Source organism: Lepidochelys olivacea (genome assembly GCF_965140295.1).
Source record: "Lepidochelys olivacea isolate rLepOli2 genome assembly, chromosome: 3".
In the NCBI taxonomy this organism is placed as follows: Eukaryota; Metazoa; Chordata; order Testudines; family Cheloniidae; genus Lepidochelys; species Lepidochelys olivacea.
In genome coordinates, this window is record NC_140413.1 from 112,098,243 (window position 1) to 112,120,980 (window position 22,738).

At 43.2% G+C, this 22,738-nt stretch overlaps 1 protein-coding gene across 1 annotated transcript in view; it reads left to right on the plus strand.

Moving 5' to 3' along the window:
* ADGB (androglobin) overlaps positions 1-22,738 on the plus strand; it is a 222,396-nt gene that overhangs the window by 137,914 nt on the left and 61,744 nt on the right. Inside the window, exons 23-26 of the mRNA XM_084623349.1 lie at positions 5,531-5,624; positions 9,802-9,936; positions 13,980-14,133; positions 21,787-21,974. Coding sequence (XP_084479475.1) covers positions 5,531-5,624; positions 9,802-9,936; positions 13,980-14,133; positions 21,787-21,974 — 571 coding nt within the window. The remainder of the gene's footprint in view (positions 1-5,530; positions 5,625-9,801; positions 9,937-13,979; positions 14,134-21,786; positions 21,975-22,738) is intronic.

Sequence of the window (22,738 nt, forward strand, 5' to 3'; positions counted from 1 at the left end):
GGCGCCGGGCAGCCAGGGGCACTGGCGATGACGGGGCCAGTGCCCTGCCGGGGCTCGGGGGTCCCGGATGCCTCTTCTTGCCGGGCCAAGGGGCAGTTCCTCCGGATGTGCCCGATCACCCAGCAGAGGTAGCACCGGGCCTCCCCCGTGGAATAATGCACCCGGTAATGGGCCCCCTGGTAAGGGATCAAAAAGGACCCCTCAAGCGCCTCTCCGTCACGTGCCGCCGGCGGCAGTTGCAGCTGCACTTGCCGGCGGAACGAGAGGACGTGACGGAGGGCGGGGTCCTTGCAGCCCAAGGAGAGAGGGCTCAAAACAGAGATGGGCTTCCCCAGGATAGAGAGGGCAGGTAACAGGGTGGCATTGGGAAGGAAGGGAGGGACGGAAGTCAGGACCAGGCGGACGCCCAGGTCATCCAGCGGCTCGAGGGGGATGAACACGCCTCCCACCGCCAGGCCCTTCTCCACCGCCTCCTGGGCGGCAGCCTCCGATGCCAGGAAGAAGACCACCTTCCCGTACATTTTGGAGGCCGCCACAATGGCCGTGGGCCCCACCGCCCTCGCCAACGCCCGCACGTACATCTGCACGTGGGGCGAGGCGGGCACCAGGAGGCAACGGACGCCGTGCTTCCTGGTCATGGTGGGAAAGGGGCCTCGGCCGCTATAGCTGGTAGCAGAGGCGGCGGGCAGGAGAGATGACGTAACGGTAGGCGGGGGGGCTGCCGCCACCTGGGCATACGCCCTGGAGGCCAGGGGAGGGACACCCGCAGAGCTGGTGGAAGGAGCAGCGGGGTGGGAGGCCGCGGCTGGTGGCAGGGCCGCGGCAGTGCGGGCAGTCCCTGCCATGGAGGGCCTGGACTTTTTGGCAGGGTCCTTCCCCTTCTTCATACCCTGGCCCTTCCTGCCGGCTGGGGGGGCTCCCCCAGAATCTAAGGGGGGGAGGGATGTGGCAGCAACGGAGGTAACCCCGCTGCCCGCCACTGCTGGCACCCTGGCGGGGGCGGTGACAGGTGGTTTGGCAACGGCGGCTGAGATAGAGGCTTGGGGGGGTGACGGAGGGGCAGGCGGGGGAGGGGTATCTAGGGCTGCTGGAGGGGCCCCACCCGTCGTATCCCCCACAATAATGAGCAGGGAGGGAGGGAGGGAAGGAAGGACATCGGAAAGAGGAGGGAAAAGGGGAGGCTGGTCAACCACTTCTCCCCACTAGACTGCAGGCAGGGGAGGAGGGCGCCAAAGGGGATGGGCTGGACAGGGGGGCTTTCGAGGGCTTGTGGGGGATAGTCACCGACTCAGAGTAGAAAACCGGCTCCTCTAGCTGCACTAGAGGAGGGGGGGGTCATAACTATCTTTGGGGAGTGCAGTGAGATCGGGGCAAACTCAAACAGGGGAAGGGCACAACCGCATGGGAGGGGGCATGGGTGCACTGAATAAGGGGCCAAGCAGGGCAGGGGTATCACATGGGGAGGGGGGAGAACCAGGCTGGAGGCAGGACAGGGAACCTAGGGGCTGACTTCAGAGGCAAGGGTGGGGTAAACAAGCAAAGGCTGCAGAGGGAGAAGGGCGGGGCAGGCAAACAAACTGAAGCCAGTAAAGTGCTGCAAGGGGAGGGCAGAAAGGCTGCAAGGGGAAAATGGGGCAGGGAGCCAGGGACAAAGCTGGGGGCTGCTGAAGGGGGTCAGTTCAGGATGGGGCGGGAGGCATGTGCGCCCACGTGCGCTTGCAAAAAAAAGTCAGTGCGGGCTGGCTGCTACTGCAGGCCCCAAAGGTGGTGAAAGGGGGCAGCAGGCCAAGCAAGCAGTGGAATCCCAGAAGCAGGAGCTTGAGGCAGATGGTGAGTGTCCACTGGGGGTGGTGGAGGGGGCAGCGCCGACAGTGGTGGTGGTGATGGGGGTTGGGGGGAGGGACACACTGATGGACTCGGGGGCAGGCTCCACGCCACACCCCCTGTGTCCCCGCAAACACAGTCAAAACCCCCACCACAAGAGCACAGTCCAAAAGTTACTCAGCCTTCAAGCCCCCTCCACAGTGGTCTACAGAGTCCTTGTGCGCTCCCCCAGCAGCAGATGGCCTCGTCCCCTCCTCCTTCGGGGTCCGGCAGCTCTCAGGCAGCAGCAGCAACTCCAGGCAGCAGCCCGGTGGCCATGCAGGCAGAGAGGACCCCTCACAGGTGGTGTTGATGGTGGTGGTGGTGTCCACAGCAGTGGTAGTGGCAACGGCTGGGGTAGGGGTCCCTCACTCCCCCCCTCTGGGGAGCAGGCCAGCAGTCTCCCCCCCCAGGTGCTGCAGTTGGAACAGTAGCAGCAGCAGCACCCAAAGGTGGGTGGGTGGGGGAGTCCAGCAGCTAGCCAGCAACCAGGTAGCGGAGAAGGGGGGTGGGTGGATGGTGTTCGGCCCAGCTAGGGGAGCAGCTGGAGCAGTGGCAGCAGCAGCAAGGGCCCAAGGCCCAGCAGGAGCAGCCGTCTCCCTCCTTCCTCCAAGCCAGTCGGGTTCAGCAAAGGAGCCAAAAACAGGTCTACTGGCCACTGGATGAACAGGGTTCTATTCCCTGACTGGTCAGAGCAGGGGCTGCTCCAGGCTAATGAGAACACCTGACTCCAATTAACCTGTAAAGAGTCAGCTGAGGTCATTAAGCTAATGTGACCACCTGACTCTAATTAAGGCCCCTCTGATAATATAAAAGGGCTCACTCCAGTCAGGCAGAGAGGAGCTGGAGGAGAGGAAGTGCAGCTGAAGGGCTGGTTAATGAAAACACCCTCATGTCATTGGTAAGGGAGCCCTAAGGTAAGGGTGAAGAAGGAAGAAGCAGCAGAGCTGTGGGGAAGTGGCCCAGGGAAATGTAGGAACTATGGCAGTAAAAGGTTGGCTGCCAACAGCTGCTACCATTAGGGTCCCTGGGCTGGAACCTAGAGTAGAGGGCGGGCCTGGGTTCCCCCCTACCTACCACTACAGAAACACCTCCTGGGAGGGGAAAATAGGCCCCTGTCAGGACAGGCAGCTAAACATATATGATGGCATATCACATTGGTACATGTGCAGGTGAACGAGCCTCTGATAGTGTGGCTGATGTGATTAAGTCCTATGATGGTGTCCCTTGAATAGATATGTGGACACAGTTGGCAATGGGCTTTTTTGCAAGGATAGGTTCCTAGGTTAGTGTTTTTGTTGTGTGGCTGCTGGTGAATATTTGCTTCAGGTTTGGGGGCTGTCTGTAAGCGAGGAGTGGCCTGTCTCCCAAGATCTGTGAGAATGAGGGATTGTCCTTCAAGATAGATCCTTGATGAGGTGCTGGAGAAGTTTAAGTTGGGGGCTGAAGGGGACAGCTAGTGGCGTTCTGTTACTTTCTTTGTTGGGCCTGTCCTGGAGTAGGTGACTTCTGGGTATTCTTCTTCCTCTGTCAATCTGTTTCTTCACTTCAGCAGGTGGGTATTGTAATTTTAAGAACACTTGATAGAGATCTTGTAGATGTTTGTCTCTATCTGAGGGATTGGAGCAAATGTGGTTATATCGTAGAGCTTGGCTGTAGACAATGGATCATGTGATGTGGTCTGGATGAAAGCTAGAGGCATGTAGGTAAGTATAGTGGTTAGTAGGTTTCCAGTATAGTGTGGTGTTTATGTGGCCATCCCTTATTAGCACAGTAGTGTCCAGGAAGTGGATCTCTTGTGTGGACTGGTCCAGGCTGAGGTTGATGGTGGGATGGAAATTGTTGAAATCATGGTGGAATTCCTCAAGGGCTTCTTTTCCATGGGTCCAGATGATGAAGATGTCATCAATGTAGTGTAAGTAGAGTAGGGGCATTAGAGGACGAGAGCTGAGGAAGCGTTGTTCTAAATCAGCCATAAAAATGTTGGCATACTGTGGGGCCATGCAGGTACCTCTGCCATGTACAGTGGCCAAACCAGACAGTCTCTACACAAAAGAATAAATGGACACAAATCAGACATCAAGAATTATAACATTCAAAAACCAGTAGGAGAACACTTCAACCTCCCTGGTCACTCAATTTCAGACCTAAAAGTTGCAATTCTCTAACAAAAAAACTTCAAAACCAGACTCCAACGAGAAACTGCAGAATTGGAATTAATTTGCAAACTGGACACCATTAAATTAGGCTTGAATAAAGACCGGGAGTGGATGGGTCATTACACAAAGTAAAAACTATTTCCCCATGCTAATTTTTTTCCCTTACTGTTACTCACTCCTCCTTGTCAACTGTTTGAAATGGGCCATCCTGATTATCACTACAAAAGGTTTTTTTTCCTCCTGCTGATAACAGCCCACCTTAATTAATTGGTCTTGTTACAGCTGGTATGGCAACACCCATTTTTTCATGTTTTCTGTGTGTATATATATCTTCCTACTGTATTTTCCACTGCATGCATCCGATGAAGTGGGTTTTAGCCCACGAAAGCTTATGCTCAAATAAATTTGTTAGTCTAAGATAACACAAGTACTCCTTTTTTTGCTGATACAGACTAACATGGCTACCACTCTGAAACCTGTCTTCTTTCTCAGTTCTTACTTCTATCCACTGTTTTCCTTGTTTTTTACACATCTTATTTTTCTTCTCTCCCTCTAGTCTTTCATAATTATTTTTTCTTCTTTCCCATATACCTATCCTGTTTTCTCTCCTACTTTCCCATTCATTTTTCTTTTCTCCAGTCTTCGTTTAGATTTTTCCCCCTTTTTTTTTTTAGTTCCTTGCATGTAGATTATGGTATTAACTACAAGGAAAAGTCAGTATAATTAAACTGATAGTTAAATGTTCTGATCATTGCCTCTACTGATCACTGAAGTTATTTCATCTCCTTGCAGCATGTTATAATTTATATGGGGATGTGTACTTCAGTAAAAGGGACTGATCATTGTTCTTCACTATAGCAGGAGGGCTGATCAGCATGTGACAAGGAGAATGATGATGATACTGGAAATTCATTGCCTCAAAGGAGAAATTAGCTTCCAGAAGTGCAAGAATTCTGTAAAATTTAAAATGAGAACATAACTTGATTCAGAACATAGAATCATAGAATATCAGGGTTGGAAGGGACCTCAGGAGGTCATCTAGTCCAACCCCCTGCTCAAAGCAGGACCAATCCCCAATTAAATCATCCCAGCCAGGGCTTTGTCAAGCCTGACCTTAAAAACTTCTAAGGAAGGAGATTCTACCACCTCCCTAGGTAACGCATTCCAGTGTTTCACCACCCTCCTAGTGAAAAAGTTTTTCCTAATATCCAACCTAAACCTCCCCCACTGCAACTTGAGACCATTACTCCTTGTCCTGTCCTCTTCTACCACTGAGAATAGTCTAGAACCATCCTCTCTGGAACCACCTCTCAGGTAGTTGAAACCAGCTATCAAATCCCCCCTCATTCTTCTCTTCTGCAGACTAAACAATCCCAGTTCCCTCAGCCTCTCCTCATAAGTCAACATGACTGACTTGCCTCAATTTTTTTCACACTTTTTTTTTTAAAGAACAATGAAAAAGTTAGATATTTTGTGATTTTTCTTCTAATGCATTTTGTTATTTTCAGGTACTAAGGAGAATGCTCATGTCAAAGAAACTCTGCAAAAACTATGGACTTTGATTGAATCAAATATTGAACAGTGTGGTGTAACTCTACTGAGGTATTATGTAATAAATGAAAATTTTATATTGCAGCCTGTTCCGCACAACTCTTTGTATAACCATACAGCCAGTGTTATCAAAATAAATAGGATGAAAGAGTGACTGGTTTTGAAATTTTCAAAACGTTGTTAAACATACAAAGTATTTGAGATTTTCAAAGAAGGTATAATGTATAGGCTTTATTCTGTTTCCCATATGCATCTCAAAAACATCTAGCAAATCTTCTAGTTGAGCTGGAGTATTGCCTCCCTGCTATCTTCTTTGTTGTGTTCACAGTTTGGGTATTCTACAGTAAATTTTACTAATGTAAATACGGTATTGATCTTTTGGTAATTGTCCACTAAGTTGCTTTAAAAAAAGTATAAAGTCATGTAACCCTTTCCTTTAGGGAGACCTTGTCTTCACTAGAAAACTAGCAATAGTTACACTAACTACTTTTGCCGGCAAACCCTCCTAGTGGAAATGCAGCTTATATTGCAGTATGGCTTACACCAGTTGCCCAGACAAAATAAGTTTTATACCATTTTTTTAGTGATATAAAAATGCGCCACTTTTTTAGTGATACAATTGCTTCTACACTAGGACTTTTGCCATCATAACTATGTTGGTTAGGGATGTGATTTTTTTTCACATTCCTAACCAACATAGCTATGTTGGAAAAACTTAAACATAGTTCAAGCTAGAGCCTTCTTTGCAACAGTACAAAGGAGGCTACCTAAGCACCCATCTCCCTGCAGAGTCCACCAGTCCTGGACTCATGGCAAAGTCTTTGCTAGGAAATGAGGGGGGGAAATGTTGCAAGGATTTCTCCTGGCATTTCAGAACTTAATTGGCCGTGGCAGTGCTGACCTAAATTCTCCCACACAAATAAGGAAACGACCAAAAATAGACACAAGAGGAAAAATACATAAATAACTTAAACAAAAAGTGATAAAACATTGATACAAGGGTTCCTTGTATAACTGCATTAAATTAAATCAGATTTTAAGATTGTTTAAAGTTAATGATGGCAAAGTTTGGCTCCACTGTATGACTTTGACTCTTTGTTCACATGAAACGGGCGTATTATCATCCATGTGATGGGTTGGATCCACCTTCCGGGGTGCTACCTGATGTACTGGGGACCCACTGAGCCCACCCATTCCACCAGTCTGGGCTTCCTCATCCTGTCCTGCTGCGCGCGCGCACACACACACACGTAGGGACACACCCAGCTGTAGAATCACACAGAATCTGCAATCAGCTCTATGCGGGAAGATTCAGCTCAGGGATTACCCAGCATTCAAGTGCACACACCCTCTGGAGTATAAACCCAAAATCATACTGTCTTGCGCTGTATAGAGATTTATACAGCGTACACTCATAAAATTCACTCCCTTCTTCAATGTGGAGGAAGTTATGCACAGCTTCCCCCACCCCCGGACTCCCCCAGTTATGAATTGCACAAACTGGGTTTTAGAATAAACGAAAAACAAGTTTACTAACTACAAAAGTTAGATTAAGTGATTATAAGGGACAGCAAACAGAATAAAGCAGATCACCGAGCAAATAAAACACATGCAAACTAAGCTTATTACACTAAATTAACTGGATAATATTATTAGTAAATTCCTAAATGTTGTTTTATGCAGGTTGCAGAGTCCCTTGAAGGTAAACTGCACTGCTTGCAGCTTAAATCTCCAGATATTCCTTTCACAGTCTAGATCTTTCTCACCTGGGCTCAGGGGGAATTCTTTGTTTCCCAGTTTGACCCCCACACCCTTCTAAAAGGAAAAACACTAGAAGTCCAAGATGTGGTCTAGTACCAGACATGATCACCTGACCCTGCAGTGTCAAAGCAGCATCCCAGGAAATTTCTCAGGAAGGAGGGAGATTAGTATCTTCAAAGTCCTATTGTCCTTTCTAATGACCCATCCAGGCTGATTGCATACTGTCTGGTGGGCGTTCCCAAATGTACATACAGTTGTAATTGTTACATAGTCAATATCCCTAACTTCAGATTCAGAAATGATACATGCATACAAGTAGGATAATCATTCAGTAAATCATAATCTTTCCAGTGATATCTCACATGACCCATCTTGCATAAAATTCATCTTAGTTATGCCATATTCATATCATAAGCATATTTCTATGAAGAATATGGGGTGTAATGTCACAAGGCATATGCCTGGGCATGAAGCCATGCAGCAGTGCATCGCCTAAGCAATACCTATTCAAACGTGTCTTGATTTGTACACTGTCTTCCTATAAAATACTATGTCAAGTTCAAGGTCTCTGTCCTTTTCTTCAAGGCTCACAGGGAGCTGGGCCCAGGATACCTAATAAAACCCTAAATCTCAGAGCCAGTCCAAGAGTTTGTGGGTTTGTTATAACATTACTTTAATAACGAAAAAGGTCAGTCATTTACTTACAGATAAAACAGTTATTCAAGGAACAATTCAAGGTAGCGGCAGCAGCAGAGAGCAGAAGCACCAACTTTCTCTTTGTGCTCCCTTCTCTATCATATTGACCCACCAGCAGAGACAGTAGCCAAAACTTACTCTCCCATTCTTCCCAGAACAAATCACTGAGAGAGGCAGCAGCAAAGAGTATAGGTTGCTGCCTTTTTGCTGTCCCTCATCCTGCTCTCCTGCATCCCCAGGTAAGCAAAGCACCATCAGAGACAGATCTTCCACTTTGTTCCATTTAAAAAAACCTCCTTTTGCATAATGTTAAACTCCTAATGGCACTAACACACGCAATGACAGCATGCAATATCCTCCTTCACAGGTGATCCATCCATCTAGAAAGGACTATTGGGGAGATCATGGTCAGAGTCCCTCAGAGAGGCAGCTCAGTGGAGAGAAGCTTTGACACCCAAGTGCTCTCCCTATATTTATATCCGCTTCTCCTTTGAGTTCCCTTGTAGAGGGGAGGTCTGCATAGCGCAGTGGTTCTCAAACTTTTTCACTGGTGACCCCTTTCACCCAGCAAGCCTCTAAGTGAGACCCCCCCCCTTATAAATTAAAAACACTTTTTTTATATTTAATGGTATTGTAAATGCTGGAGGTGAAGCAGGGTTTGGGGTGGAGGCTGACAGCGTGCGACCCCCCACAGAATAATCTCGTGACCTCTGGAAGGGTCAAAACCCCCAGTTTGAGAATCCCTGGCATAGAGCAAGTTTTTTTTTGTGTTTTAGGTCAGCTACGGCTAAGAGCATGCTCCTCTTTGACATCTATCTTAACTCCTGTCTTGCTTTTACTAAGCAAGACTCAAAGAGGTTGTTTTTTCTTAGAGGTGGTTTTCACTTTGACCACGGTTGGCTCCTGTAATTCCTCTTTTTCTCCTCTTTTCAGTTTTCTGCCTTCCCTTTGCGTTTCTTGTTCACTTATATGTATTATACCTTGGTGCCTCAAGCTATGTATCAGGTGACATTATGTATTCAGGTGACATTGTTTTTATTACTGCAAGTTATTGGTAAAAATACATTGAACCAATTCAGTGATCAGATTGATTATGACCTTCATCAGGAACAACGACTTGGGTGGGAACTTACTTAACTCATTTACAATTTTGCAGCTATGATCTTGGATTCTTCCTGTGAGAAAGGAGTCCTTCTGGACACATTTGAAATGTAGGATCCTTGGGTTTGCTTTAAAGTGCTTCTTGTTCAAAGAAGTGTTTTAAAGGTAAAATTAAGCTTTTAATCTTCAAATGGGGCCTCAGAAGAAAAACTACAAGATGGCAGCATGATGGGAGGGAAAGGAAACTACACTGGATGATTAGAAATTGTAAAGAAGTTTTGTAAAAGCAAATGAAATCTCGGGTGCTACATGCAATTGGTCTTTGGCCTTGTGCCACTCAGGAGATATGCCATAATCACAATATGAACACAGATGTGACAACCGTCCCCTATTGGTCATTAGGAGAGACTGAACCCAGGACTTCTAGCTTCAAAGCACAGGACTTTATCACTTGAGGTAAAGGAGTAATCATCATTAACTGTTAGCGGTAGTAGGTTGTTATCCTTTCATATGGACCAGCCAGTAGGGAAAGACATATAACACACACTGTACCAATGGGTCACATATACCCTGGTGTTCTTCCTTACGTGTAGAAGCTGAAGTCAAGATCTATGTCTTCTCCTTATTACGTTTAAGTATTCATCTCTTTTATTTTTGTCTTTTTTTTCAGAGAAATGTTTAAAAGCAACTGTAAGTTGATCACAAAATACCCCTGCTATGAGGATGAATGGGCTAAAACAACTTTTGCTGATTATGCTGTAACGTATTTTGATCAGCCACCAAATTTTTGGTTTGTGGTTTTTAGGTGAGTTTCAAATATTCTTATGTGGAAATAATTTATTATAGAGAAGCAGTAGCCTCTACACATTCCAAGTGGCAGCCAGCTTTCAATATAAAGCCCTCTTTTACCTCACCTAAAACTCTGTTTTGGAAAATTGGATGGGCATGAAATTGCCAAAAGTTAGTCTGAAGGCAATGGAGAATGTCTGTGAAAGTTTGAAAACAATTCATTTAACTGGTTTTGAATTACAGGTAAAAAAAATACTCTGACTTGGGTGTCTCCGTTTTTGGGTGTCCAACTTGAGGCACCATAAAGGGGCCTAATTTTCAGATGGCAAGTGCTCAGCAATTTTGGGAAACATCAAACCTTTCAAGGTGTCAAAAGTTGGGTATCCAAAATCACTAATCAGTTGTTTGAATTTTGGCCACATTATTAAATGAATTCAGATTTTTTTAAAAATAAAATGACTATATTTTGATAGTAGAAGCAATGTTATTTTAAAACTTCTGTGGAAGTATAAACAATAGAGAGTAAAAATTAATCAACTATGACATTGGGTTTTAAAAACAACCTTTTTAAAATTTAAGTCTAGAATTAGAAATTACAAAAAAGAGACCATGTTACGTCATCTTTGTCTTCTCCTTTTTCCTGCTAGCTGGGCTCAGGTCCCAGATCAGTTTTTACAGGCTTGTTGGGCCATTGCTCACTCCATATCCACTCTGTCCTCCCATACAGAGTCAGTCCACCGTTTTCTTGGCTTTTGTCTTGATCTTTGCACACAAACTCTAGTGGCAAATGCCTCCCTATCAGGATTTACTTCATCCATCCTGCATACACGCTGTCACAGGGTGGTTCCCTATCAGTCGTTTCTTACCTTAAGAACAGACAACAGCCACTCCAGATTTCCTTCACCACCAGCTATTCCAGCAGGCCACCACCACTAATGCTATTTACATTTTATAACTCCCAGCCAGCTCCCCCACTTGCTTCTGGGGAAGGGAGCAGTACTAGTAGCAGCCACCTCTGCCTCTTCAGGGTCTTAGCTCCCCCACCCAGGGCTTCCTTCCTCTCCATTTATCTGCTCCCAGCTGTTGGGGTTACTTCCTCCTCTAATTAGCCCCTCAGCTATAGGGATCCTGTAATTGATCCCAATTGTTAATTGATCCTGTAAGTAGGTCCCAATTAACCTATATTGGGGGGGATTTGAATGACAGGATACTGACTCTGCACCCTTGTTACACATGCCCATCTCATCTCATCTCAGCCTCCTCTCTTGCATCTTCTCTCTGATACTGCAGACCTTGGTCTCACACCTGATGACATTCTGCATTTGGTCCAGTAATGCCACCTCTTCACTGCCCTAAGACATCTCATTTCAGTGGTGTCAGGTCTTCTCAAGTGCTTCTCTTTGGTTGCCAATATCTCTGGTACATACAGAAGAGTGGTCTTATCGTGGTTTGGTATAATTGTCCCTGAAGTAGCCTGGGCATCTGGTTATCATAGATCTCTCCACTTATCTCTCCACTTATCTTTTCCCATGCTCAGCAGCCTTGTCTGCTGTTCTCTGTTGATTTCTCCATTTGCTTCTAACCAGCCTCCACAGTTCTTCAGTGTATAAACCTGATTTATATACTGGCCCTCAATATTGATATTCATCTGTCTTGGTTTCGTGCAAGTCACTTGCATGATTTCAGTTTTTTCTGTACTCATTTTTAGGTCATAGTTTGTTAGTTCCCTGTTGCAGACATCAATCACCTGAACCAGATCTTCCTCCCTGTTAGCCATTAGCACAGTTATCATCTGCATAAGTAACCTTTGTACCACCTTCCATTTGGCTTTGCCTACTTATGAACGGTTTCAGAGTAACAGCCGTGTTAGTCTGTATTCACAAAAAGAAAAGGAGTACTTGTGGCACCTTAGAGACTAACCAATTTATTTGAGCATAAGCTTTCGTGAGCTACAGCTCACTTCATCGGATGCATACTGTGGAAAATACAGAAGATGTTTTTATACACACAGATGATGAAAAAATGGGTGTTTATCACTACAAAAGGTTTTCTCTCCCCCCACCCCACTCTCCTGCTGGTAATAGCTTATCTAAAGTGATCACTCTCCTTACAATGTGTATGATAATCAAGGTGGGCCATTTCCAGCACAAATCCTACTTATGAAGTCCATCAAAATTATGAATAGTAATGGCATAAGCATAGATCCCTGGTGGAGTACAGCCTTCACCTCAAAACCCCCTGTTCCACCAAAAGGCATCTAACTTTTTATCTTGGAACTATGTGACAAGGTATACCAGGCCCTGAGGTTCCCTGCTGGAGGCCTCACAGCACTACCTCATCCCGCCCCAGGAAAGAGCAGTAGAGGTGAGTCCTCCAGGCTGCCTCAAGTGACTGCGAGGAAGCAGCCAATCAGAGTCCAGCAAGTTCATATAAAAAGGAACCGCTGGACAGAGCAGGATCAGTTGCTGGCAGGGACCAGGGGAGCAGGAAAGGTGCTCTTGGCTGGCTGCAGGAACTCAAGAAAGACTTCAGCCTTGGAGTAAGGGTGAAGGTGACGGTGGGGAAGTGGCCCAGGGAACAGTAGCAAAAGCAACAGAGTAAATAGTTAAAAGGAAGCAGCAGGTGGCTGCTACTTTATAGGGTCCCTGGGTTGGGACCTGGAGTCATGGACAGCCCTGGGTCCCCCCACCAGCCATTGAGGAAGTGCCTTAAGCCCTGAGTGACTCAGCTGGAGAGTTGGGGCAATAGGTGAAGAGTCTCCAGGGAGGAAGCCCTTGGGCATTGCTTCATATCAGAGCACGGACAATTTAAGAGAGCCCAGGGAGGGCTGCAGGAAGAGACCAACCAAGAGTACTGTGATAGGCCCTGTTGGACTTATCCCCCAGAAGGGGTTTGTTGTGTTCACATATGAACTGTGTGTGACTTAGCCAGAGGGTAGTAGCCAGCGGGAGGCACCGCAAGCAGCTGAATAAAGAGCACATGCATATACATATTCGATAGAGGGAGCTCATGAGAAGCAAGTGGGCCCCGTAACAAACCAACATACAGACCCATCACCATCTGGACAAGTGCCTCTGGTACTCCATAGGAACATAGCAGGGGCACCAGCAGTCATCTAGGTACTAGGTACTTTGTCAAATGCTTTCTCCTAATCGATGAAAGCCTAACCATGCTTGACATTTCCCTCCAGCTTCTTTTCCACCAGCTGTCAAGTGGTGAACATCTGTAGTCTCTTTCCTTTTCTAAAACCAAACAGCTCCTTTCCTAAAACAGGCTCCACTATTCAATGAATGCTACTATCTGTGTTTCTCTAACAGTTTCATGCAGTGGGACAACAGCTTAATTCCTCGGTACTTTGAACAGTTGTGTATGTCACTTTTGTGTTTGCATATTGGTATCACTATGGGCTTTCTACATTCTCTTGGGATTATCTTCTCTTTACAAACTGCATGCAGGTCTCATGTGAGCCAGTATACACCAATCAACCTATATTACAAGATCCATATTACATAAGGAGCATATAATAATGAGCATATTTTGCATCACATTATGATAAGTAAGCTACAGCACATGTAAGCATGTGTGTCTATATTAGTTACTTGCACATTTTGGGGGTCCAGTGCTTTCAATCACTTAAGTTCAAGTATCTGCTATAACTGACTATTTGAATTGTTACAATTCAATTAAAGTATTAAATTGAATTGTTACAATTAAAGAAACTTTTAACATATTTTTAGATTTTTCCCCCCAAAGTGAAATTGCAATTTAAAAGGTTTTTAAACAAATAATGTTTGTAACCCTATAAAATTAGTTTATATTCAGATTTTTAAAGATTGCAACGCCTGCAGCTAGTTATTGTTGTTGATGGCTTTGTTGGAGGTGGGGTTAGTTAGGACAAAACTACACAACATCTAGCATTTCTAATTTTGAGCAGCTGGAAGGTACACACAAACACACACACACAATTATTGTTGTACTACAGCATCCACTGTATTAGTGGAAAGCAGTTTGAAATTGAAAACGTTTTTCAAAAGAGCTGTTACCTCTCTTTTACTGTAGGGAAACATTTCATGTGGCAGAAGATATGCTTGTAGTGCCAAAGGTATACACAACCATCCCTACCTGTATGCTCCATGTTGTAGATAATGACACACTGGAAGAAATGCCACGCATCTTTCTCAAAGTGGCCCCTCATGTCTATACCAAGAATAAGGTAAGTCCAAACATCTGTGGAGTACAACATCACTATAGAAATAATAATGGTGGTTATAAAGATATAGGTCAAGCTCCTCTAACTTCACAGGACTTGCGCATATCTCAAAAGCACACATAATTTTAATTTATCTGGTTGGTCCAGAAAAGAGGCTGCCACAGCTGCAGTTCGATTCCAAGCCTCTTCCACTGCAGAAAATACCTTTACCTTTCCTTGAAGTTTGCTGTTATCTCCAAAAGAGGATCAGTCTCCCAACTTCCCTAGCTAAAGTATTGCTGCATTTATCCCTGACACTGTAGTGGTAATTGCTAATCTTGTTTCTCTATTGGACTTAGTATGTAGTATGGAGGAGCAGAAACAAACTTATGAATCTAGCACAAATAGTCTTTCATATATGGGAGACAGGGGTATGCCACCCAACTACTATGATGCTGGCAATGATGAGGCTAATATCAAGCCATGTACATTTTCACATGCAGTATTTGGTTACTGTGACCCCAATGCTGACTGCTAGTTATTGTTTTAGACATGGTTCCGCAAAAGTGCCTGAATTACTTCAGAAACATTAATGTATTAAAGTTAACACTCTTAAAATTAGCTTTTAAGGTTAAATTTTCAAAAACTGAAACTTAACATGTATCTGCAAAACCTACACAACACCCAAACAGGTAATTTCAGATGGAAATGATGGATTTGAGTGTGCAGTATTTGAGATGTAAATGATGTGTGCAAATTGTCGATTGTGCAGACAACGGGTAGGAAGATGGCAAGCCTAGACTACCAATTTTTTTTTCAAAATTAGCTCAGGTAACTTGTCTTCTACTCCCTCATTCCACCCTTTAGTCTGTTCCTTCCACTATTGCGTGAGATGTCTTAGACAAGGAATGTATTTGCATTTGATTGTATAGCACCTAGCACAGTGAGGCCTGATCTTTTTCTGAGCCTCTAGGTGCAGCTGTAATACAAATATTAATAACTTTTGTTTGCTGGCATAGCTTTCAGGAATAGTACACCTTTAATCTGAGTCACTGTTTATTAATGTTTTGGTTTTGAGAAATGTAAACATTGAGACTTCACTCAATCTTCAACATCAAAATAGCAATGATGTGCATGTACTGAGAAATATACCTCATAACTCATTCCTTAAAAAATTACAACTTGATTGTAATCAAGTATTTGTAGAAATGCGCATTGTAAGATGAATTGTACAATATTGTAATGCGTACATATATTATTTAAATTAGTAAATTGATTTTTGGGAGGGAGCCTGGGCAGGTGTTCCTTTTTTAAGTACTGGATAAAATCGCATAAAAATAAACTCAGATGTTTGTAGGAATCAGTGTTTTACAGTTCTTCGAGTAGTGACCCTATGTGCCTTTGATTGGCGATTTCTCATAGCAGTCAGTGTCCATTCAACCCATCCATGCGTGTTACTCCACCTTATGCTCCATACCATTGCTATAAAGTACTGTCTGGGCTAACAATCGTCAGTTCTTTCACCACCACCCTGGCTTGAGATGGAGCCTTAACTAGCTGTCCGGGTTAAGTTTTTTTTCTGTAGTTAGTGTATATAGTAGTTAGTGAGTAATACTGTAGTTAGTTATATATTCATTTCTTTTTTACAAAAATATTTTTAAAAATTAAGTAAATTTTATACATACTTACTTTAGATTAAGTAAATATAAATCTTATATTTATATAAAGACTTATAAATATAAATCTTTTAGGTAGTTTCCCCCCGGGGGAGTGACTTTTTTCTCCCTTTCCAAGGGTATGCCGAGGTCTCCCAGAATTAATAATTGCCTGTTATGCCAGGAGGCAATACTGGTAAGCGATAGACATGCCTGCTGCATCCATTGCCTTGGGGAATCACTCATTCCCCAAAAGTGAAACTTCTGACTGGCATTAAAATCTAAAGTAAAAAAGAACAGGGAGATAAAACTTGTATTCCTTACAATGGGGAGTTCACTGTGTCTGTCCTTTGAACCAGGCCAGGAGCACCCCTTTTTACCATGGTCTCTGAGTAAGTCGGCTGCCTCTTCTATCTCTGAGCCACACTCCTGGAGGGCATCTGAGACAAAGACTCAAGATTCCTCTTATAAGTCTTCCAAGTTCTCCAGGTAGTGAATCTACCTCAAAGAAGTTGAAGTAGTCAGCTCCCGCATATCCCATCAGTCTCTGGCATGGTACCCATGAGGCACCTGGTTTTTTAGGCTCTGACAAATTTAAAGACTCTAAGGTATTGGGCTCCAAGAGGCCATCAGTACCAACAGGAGACTGCAGAGGCAAGAAGAGCTCTACCATGGTACTGAAAAAGACCACTCAACCTCCATCAGGTTTCCCCCAGAAGTGTTCAAAACTCGCGGTACCGTCCACTCCTTTGGCTACCTATACCTCAAGCCATAGACACAGTACCAACAACACTCTTGGTACTGCAAGATTTCGGGTTTCCCCGAGACCTCGCAGTGTCAGACTCCTGATTCGCTATTGCTTGGTTCTGATCTCTGCTCAGTACCGAGAACCTCCAGGTCTCTGGATGCCCACCTACTACCAATGGCAGAACCTCACATTTCCTCAATCCTGAGAGCATCCAGATCCCCAAACATATGTCCAGGACCAGTGGTGGTACGTCAAGCTCCTTCTGCTGCCCCACCATTACTGAGTGTCTCAGAGAGGAGGATTATGATGAAGACTTTGCCTCAGCTGCCCAAATATCAGTGCATGGCTCTCAACTCCACCCCATGAAGGTTTTTTTTCCCTGAGGTCACTCATCACAGACATCCAAAGCTAGCATCTTGCTGAGGCAAGCACCCATGGATTCTACCACCCATGCCATATGCACCACCCCCTTGAAATCCCTGAGTGGCTTATCACCATCAGTTCTCTAGGGCCTCAAGCTCTGCCCTTCACAAAGACAGACAACCCTTCTCACCCGCCCTTTCCAGGAGACTGGAGTCTCAGGAAGAGGTTTTTGAGGAACAGGAGACCAGGGCTGATGAGGAGATCTCTGCATCTGTGAACATCTCTTCTTCATCCCCAGATGAAACTGGCATGCCACCTCCACCATCCTTGGTTGATGATTTTAAGCAGTGTCAAGAGCTCATCAGTAGGGTCACAGATCCTTTACAGATCCCCCTTTAGGAGCTTGAAGAACTACATCATATAATGTTCGACATCCTCCATACTGCCTCCTTTGCCTGCATTGCCCTGCCAGTGAATGAAGCACTCCTGGACCCGGCAAAGATCATCTGGTAGCCTCAATTCCTCCCATGTGCAAAAGGACAGATAAAAAATATTACTCCCTTTAAGGAGTCAGAATTCTTATTTTCTCACCCATCTCCTAACTCCTTTGTGGTTGAGGCAGTTAATGAACATGGAAGGCAGCATCACATTAAATCTATGCCCTATGATAACCTCTTTGGCAGAAAACCTTATTACTTTACAGTTTTAGAATCACCAGTGATCAGGCCTTAATGGCAAAGTATAATCACATAAACCATACTAAGCTAAACTCCTTTATTGAACATCTGTCAGCAGAACACAGAGAGCAGTTACAGGCAATTGTTGCAGAAGGCCAGCTCCTTGCCAGGATAACTCTGTAGGCTTCTCTTGATGCTGCCGATACTGCCACTCATTCAGTTTACACAGCAGTAGTTATGAGTAAGGCTACGTTTTGGTCACAGGTATTTTTAGTAAAAGTCATGGACATGTCACGGGCTGTGAATTTTTGTTTACTGTCCATGACTTTTACTAAAAATACCAGTGAATAAAACTTGGGGGTGGGGTGCCCCCCGGGTGCTGGGGGAGGGTGGCCCAGCTGCTTGGAGATGCAGGCGGTGGCGTGCAGCCCAGCTGGTGTTGGGCAGGTGCGGGCGGTAGCATGCAGCATGGGACCCCCGCTGGTGCTGGGGGTTGGCGGGGCAGGCAGGCTCCCTACCTGGCTCCACACCTTCCCCCCCACCCCAAAGCAGCAGAGTTTGGGTGTGGGAGGGGGCAAGGGGTTGGGGCACGGGATGGGGTAAGGCAGGCTCTGGGCGGTGCTTACCTGGGGGCTCCCCAGAAGTGGCAACATCCCCCTTGCTCAGCTGCTAGGTGGAGGCATGGTCAGGCAGCTCTGGGAGCTGCCTCTGCCTGCAAGCACAGCCTCCACAGCTCCCATTGGCCGTGGTTTCCGGCCAATGGGAACTGCAAAGCCAGCGCTTTACTATCCAATGCTATTATTAAGTTAACTGACTTTGAATATGAACAGACACTACACCTCCTTTCTAATAGTATGTTATAAAAAACATAACAATGTAACACAGCAAGTGAGAAATAATATCTAAATTCCTAAATGTCAGAATTAATGCAAAACAGATTCTTTTCTTGATATAACCCTACCATTTAAGTTTTATGCTTCAAAAACTATGACTCAGCAACTCTCAACGAAGGTTAAACTATCCTCAGATATTATTATTATTATTTATTATTCCGCTGCAAAGCCAGTTCTGGAGAAAACTAAAGTTAATTTCAAAATGATTGACTCTGAGGATAAAATCTGCAGAGTAACAATAGTGTCTGTCTCTCTTCTGCAGATTTTACAGTGTAGATAGACATTTTAGTTATATCCTTGGCTGTATTTGGAAGCATACTATTTTAATCTAAACTCTTTCCCTATATAATCCTATCTTCCACTACCAAGAAGATACCACATTATTTCTTTATTTTTTTAATTGTTCACAAGGTTTTTATGAGTGGATAGGATGATGAGATAGAATAAGGAACAAAGTACTGCTGAATCTTCAATTTAAATCCAGAGATTCTATTTTTAATCATTTGTAAGTGTTCTAAAATTGTCAGTCCAATAATATCAAGCAAATGATTTTTGACCTTTTGACCAAATTTTCTGCATTATTTATTATGTTCAATAAATAAGAAAGGCTTTGGGATCTGATCTTAAAAACAAATGCATGTGAATACCTTTAATCATTTAGGCCCTGAGTCAGGATAATACCTAAGCATGTGCTTAAATCTATTCCTGTTGAGGAAAGCTCTTAAATGTGTGCTTAAATCCTGTTAAGGGCAATGAGACTGAAGCATGTATTTAAGTGCTTACCTTAGGGATAGGGATGTTTTCCTGAATTATGGCCTTGAGTAGTCTACATTGTACAATTAATTACAAGTGGGTAAAGTTACTCAGATATATGACTTTGCAAGATGGGATCACTGGATTATAAATGGTCTTTTTTTCATTGCTTTTTGAGCTCTCATTTTAAACACTTAGTAATCCTGATAATAGAACACAACACAAGACCAAAATAGATAAATCTGAAGCCAACAGATAGGTGATTTGGAGCTGTGCTGTATTTGTTATTTAAAACTTGGTTGACTGATTTATTTTAATCTGAAGTAGTAAGAGCATGAAAAGTAAACCTCTTGTACAATTTTTCAAAAATTGAAATGTGACAAACTAAACTGTGTACTTGTGCTCAATGTACCATGTACTGGTATTTTTGTGACTTTCCAAATTTCTAAAATTAACTTAAATATAGCTTTGTAATTTGATATTCAGAAACTGATTATAGTGGAATTATATAGTATTCGTGATTAAGGGCTTGATCCCAAAGTCCACTTTTTACAATAGGAGTATTTCTATTGACTTCAGTGGACTTTGGTTAAGACACAAATAGAAGAGGAAGACAAATTGTAGCATAAATATGATTAAATATAGGCTAATTAAGATGTTCTGTGTTTGTAAAGGCAGGCATTGATTGTATCATATTGATTGCACTGCAGTTTGCCAGTGAGTGAGGTGCTTTGAGTTGTTATGATATCAATAAAAGAGGGATTGTGTAATTTGGTCTCAATCTTCAGAGTGGATTCTATCTGGCCTCTACATTTTCCTATCAAAACAGGGGTGCTCCAAAAGTTTTGTATGCATTTTTTGGAGGACCTCGGGCACCAAAAGGAGATGCCAAATCCTGTGCAAGTGCCACTTGAACATGGAAATTTTCTCTACAAATCTGAATTTGGGGTCTCTCAAATGTAAGGGCTACTGAATTTAGGTCTCTGCCATTTTTTGTCTAATTTAGATGAATACTTTTGGTGCAAATATACTATGTATTAATTGCTAGTATACTTGTCTCCTCATCTTCAGCTGCAGTGACCTCTTATTTTTCAAGTAGCTATGAGCTCAGTTTATTGGCATACAATAATTTTCATTCAAAACCTTATATGCTTTTTATAAATTCTGACACAAAACTCACACAAAGACAAAATCTTTTTTTCTAAAATCTGGTGCATAGGATAAAATTTGCAGGCTAGCCTTTCTCAGAAGGAAATTTTTCTGTTCTATGGAGGTATATTTTTATTATTTAACATTTATATTGCATTAGCAACCAAGGCCCCTGTTAAGATAATGGTGCTAGGCATTGTACAAACATATTATATGAAGAAGTTCCTACCCTAAGTTCTTAACAATTTATTAAAATATCCTATTTTTATGTCCGTGAAGATGATTTCCTTTCCTCTGCATTGTTCAATCTAGACCACAGAAATCTGTAGTTCTACAGTCAGTGTTATATAACATTTTAGAACTGGCTATAACCCTTCTCTCCTCTGCTTTCACAACCTCCTTCCTACCTCAAATCCTCCGTTCTCTATATTGCATCAGGCATATATCCATTCCACCCTTCACTAGTTCTCATCCAAGTTTTATAGCTTATACTGTGAAACAGTATTTGCCTTTCATGGTACATTCCCCACCCCCGCCCCGTTTTACCTATATTAGATAACACCAGAGTTCTGAGTTCTGGTCAGTCTGAGGTTAATCTAAAAATGTTTTATAGGAATTTTACATTATTTTATACACTGATGTCAATTTGTCAATTTTTATGGTAATGGTGCCATTTGATGTCAGTATTTAGCTTCAAACAAGGTAAAGTTAAAGCATAATTTCTGGGGAATGGTGCTGAAAATACAGCTCACTGATGTTTCCCTGTCTCTGCCCCATGGGGTGAGAGGGGGTCCAAACTGAAAAGCATCACTGAAATTTAAATTTGATGTGTCTTGCTCATAATTCAGAGTGAAATTTCTCAACTTGTGAAATAACCTTTAGTTCTTCCTCCAGTGTATCTACTTCCATTTATAATAAATGTTGGGATGGAGGGAGAGAACAAAGGCATACTTTAGAGAAAGAAAATTAACTGTATTTGCAATCATCGCTCTTGCTATTGAATTAATATGGATGGCACTCAGATACTGCAGCAGTATAAAACCCTAAGATAAAGAAATAAGTGGCAGTTCATCACACAAGTATAATGCAAAAGAAGAGAACAAAATCAGAATAAACATCAGTCATGTTAATCATGGGGAGTTATCATAAGAATTATGGACATGCTGCAATAATGTTTAAGATTTGATTAATATTTTCCAAATTGGATTTTGCATAATGACTTATCATTTAAAATTTTACCCAATATAAATGATGTTACCAAGGTATTCACTATGGGTTGCTTAAGGTACGGTAGGATCATAAGAGAGCCATAGTACTGCCACATCAGGAGTGGTATTGATAAGTGTTTGCCCTCTGTGGGTACACAATATTTGTTGTAAGTGCATCATTTTTAGTGATGGTCATATCTAATGAAAAATGACATGTTTTTCTGTTTTCAGAAAGGATACACGTTCATGGCTGAAGCACTTACTGGTGACTTACCTGTGGCAGCTGGGAAATGGAGACTACGTCTCATTGGTTCCCATAATCCACTCCCCGTTCTCTCTCGTGATGCTGTAAACAATTTCTATTCCACTAAGGAAATTAAAGACTATTATGTACCCAATGACAAGCACATTGTATTCAGGTAAATTTTGGAAGGAGAACAATTTAAATGTCACTTTTTATATAACACTACTCGTGGAAAATTGTATTCTTTTTGGAAGAAAAATGCTTTCAAGCAAACAGGAAAGATATACTTGAATTTTACAGGTTTCAGAGTAACAGCCGTGTTTGCGTGTATTCGCAAAAAGAAAAGGAGTACTTGTGGCACCTTAGAGACTAACCAATTTATTTGAGCATAAGCTTTCGTGAGCTACAGCTCATGCTCAAATAAATTGGTTAGTCTCTAAGGTGCCACAAGTACTCCTTGAATTTTACAGACAATTATGTTTATTCAATATGAAAGTCAGACTTGAACATTTCCCCAGAGTAGGGTTTAGTTTTCTAAAATATTGCCACTAGTTAAGGCAGATGTGGGGTGGGGTGTCCTTGTAAAGGAACATTACATTTAATTCATTACTTTGAAATAATAATATAATATTTTGCACTTAAGTACCATGGATCTCAGAAAACTATATAAACTTTAATAAGTTAAACTTCATAATCCCCTTGTGAGATAGGTTAGCATTCTAATGTACATTTTGCAAATGGGGAAATTAAGGCACAGAATTGGTTGGCTCCAGTCAGCGAGAAAGATGGGAAGAGAATCACGACTCCTTACCCTAGGTCCCTTGCTCTAACTACCAGACACATTCCCGTCCTATAGTATTGTCAGGCAAGTTTCATTTGATTGTAAATTATACACATTTGATTAGAGCGCACATATTATTTTAGAACAGCATATTCTAT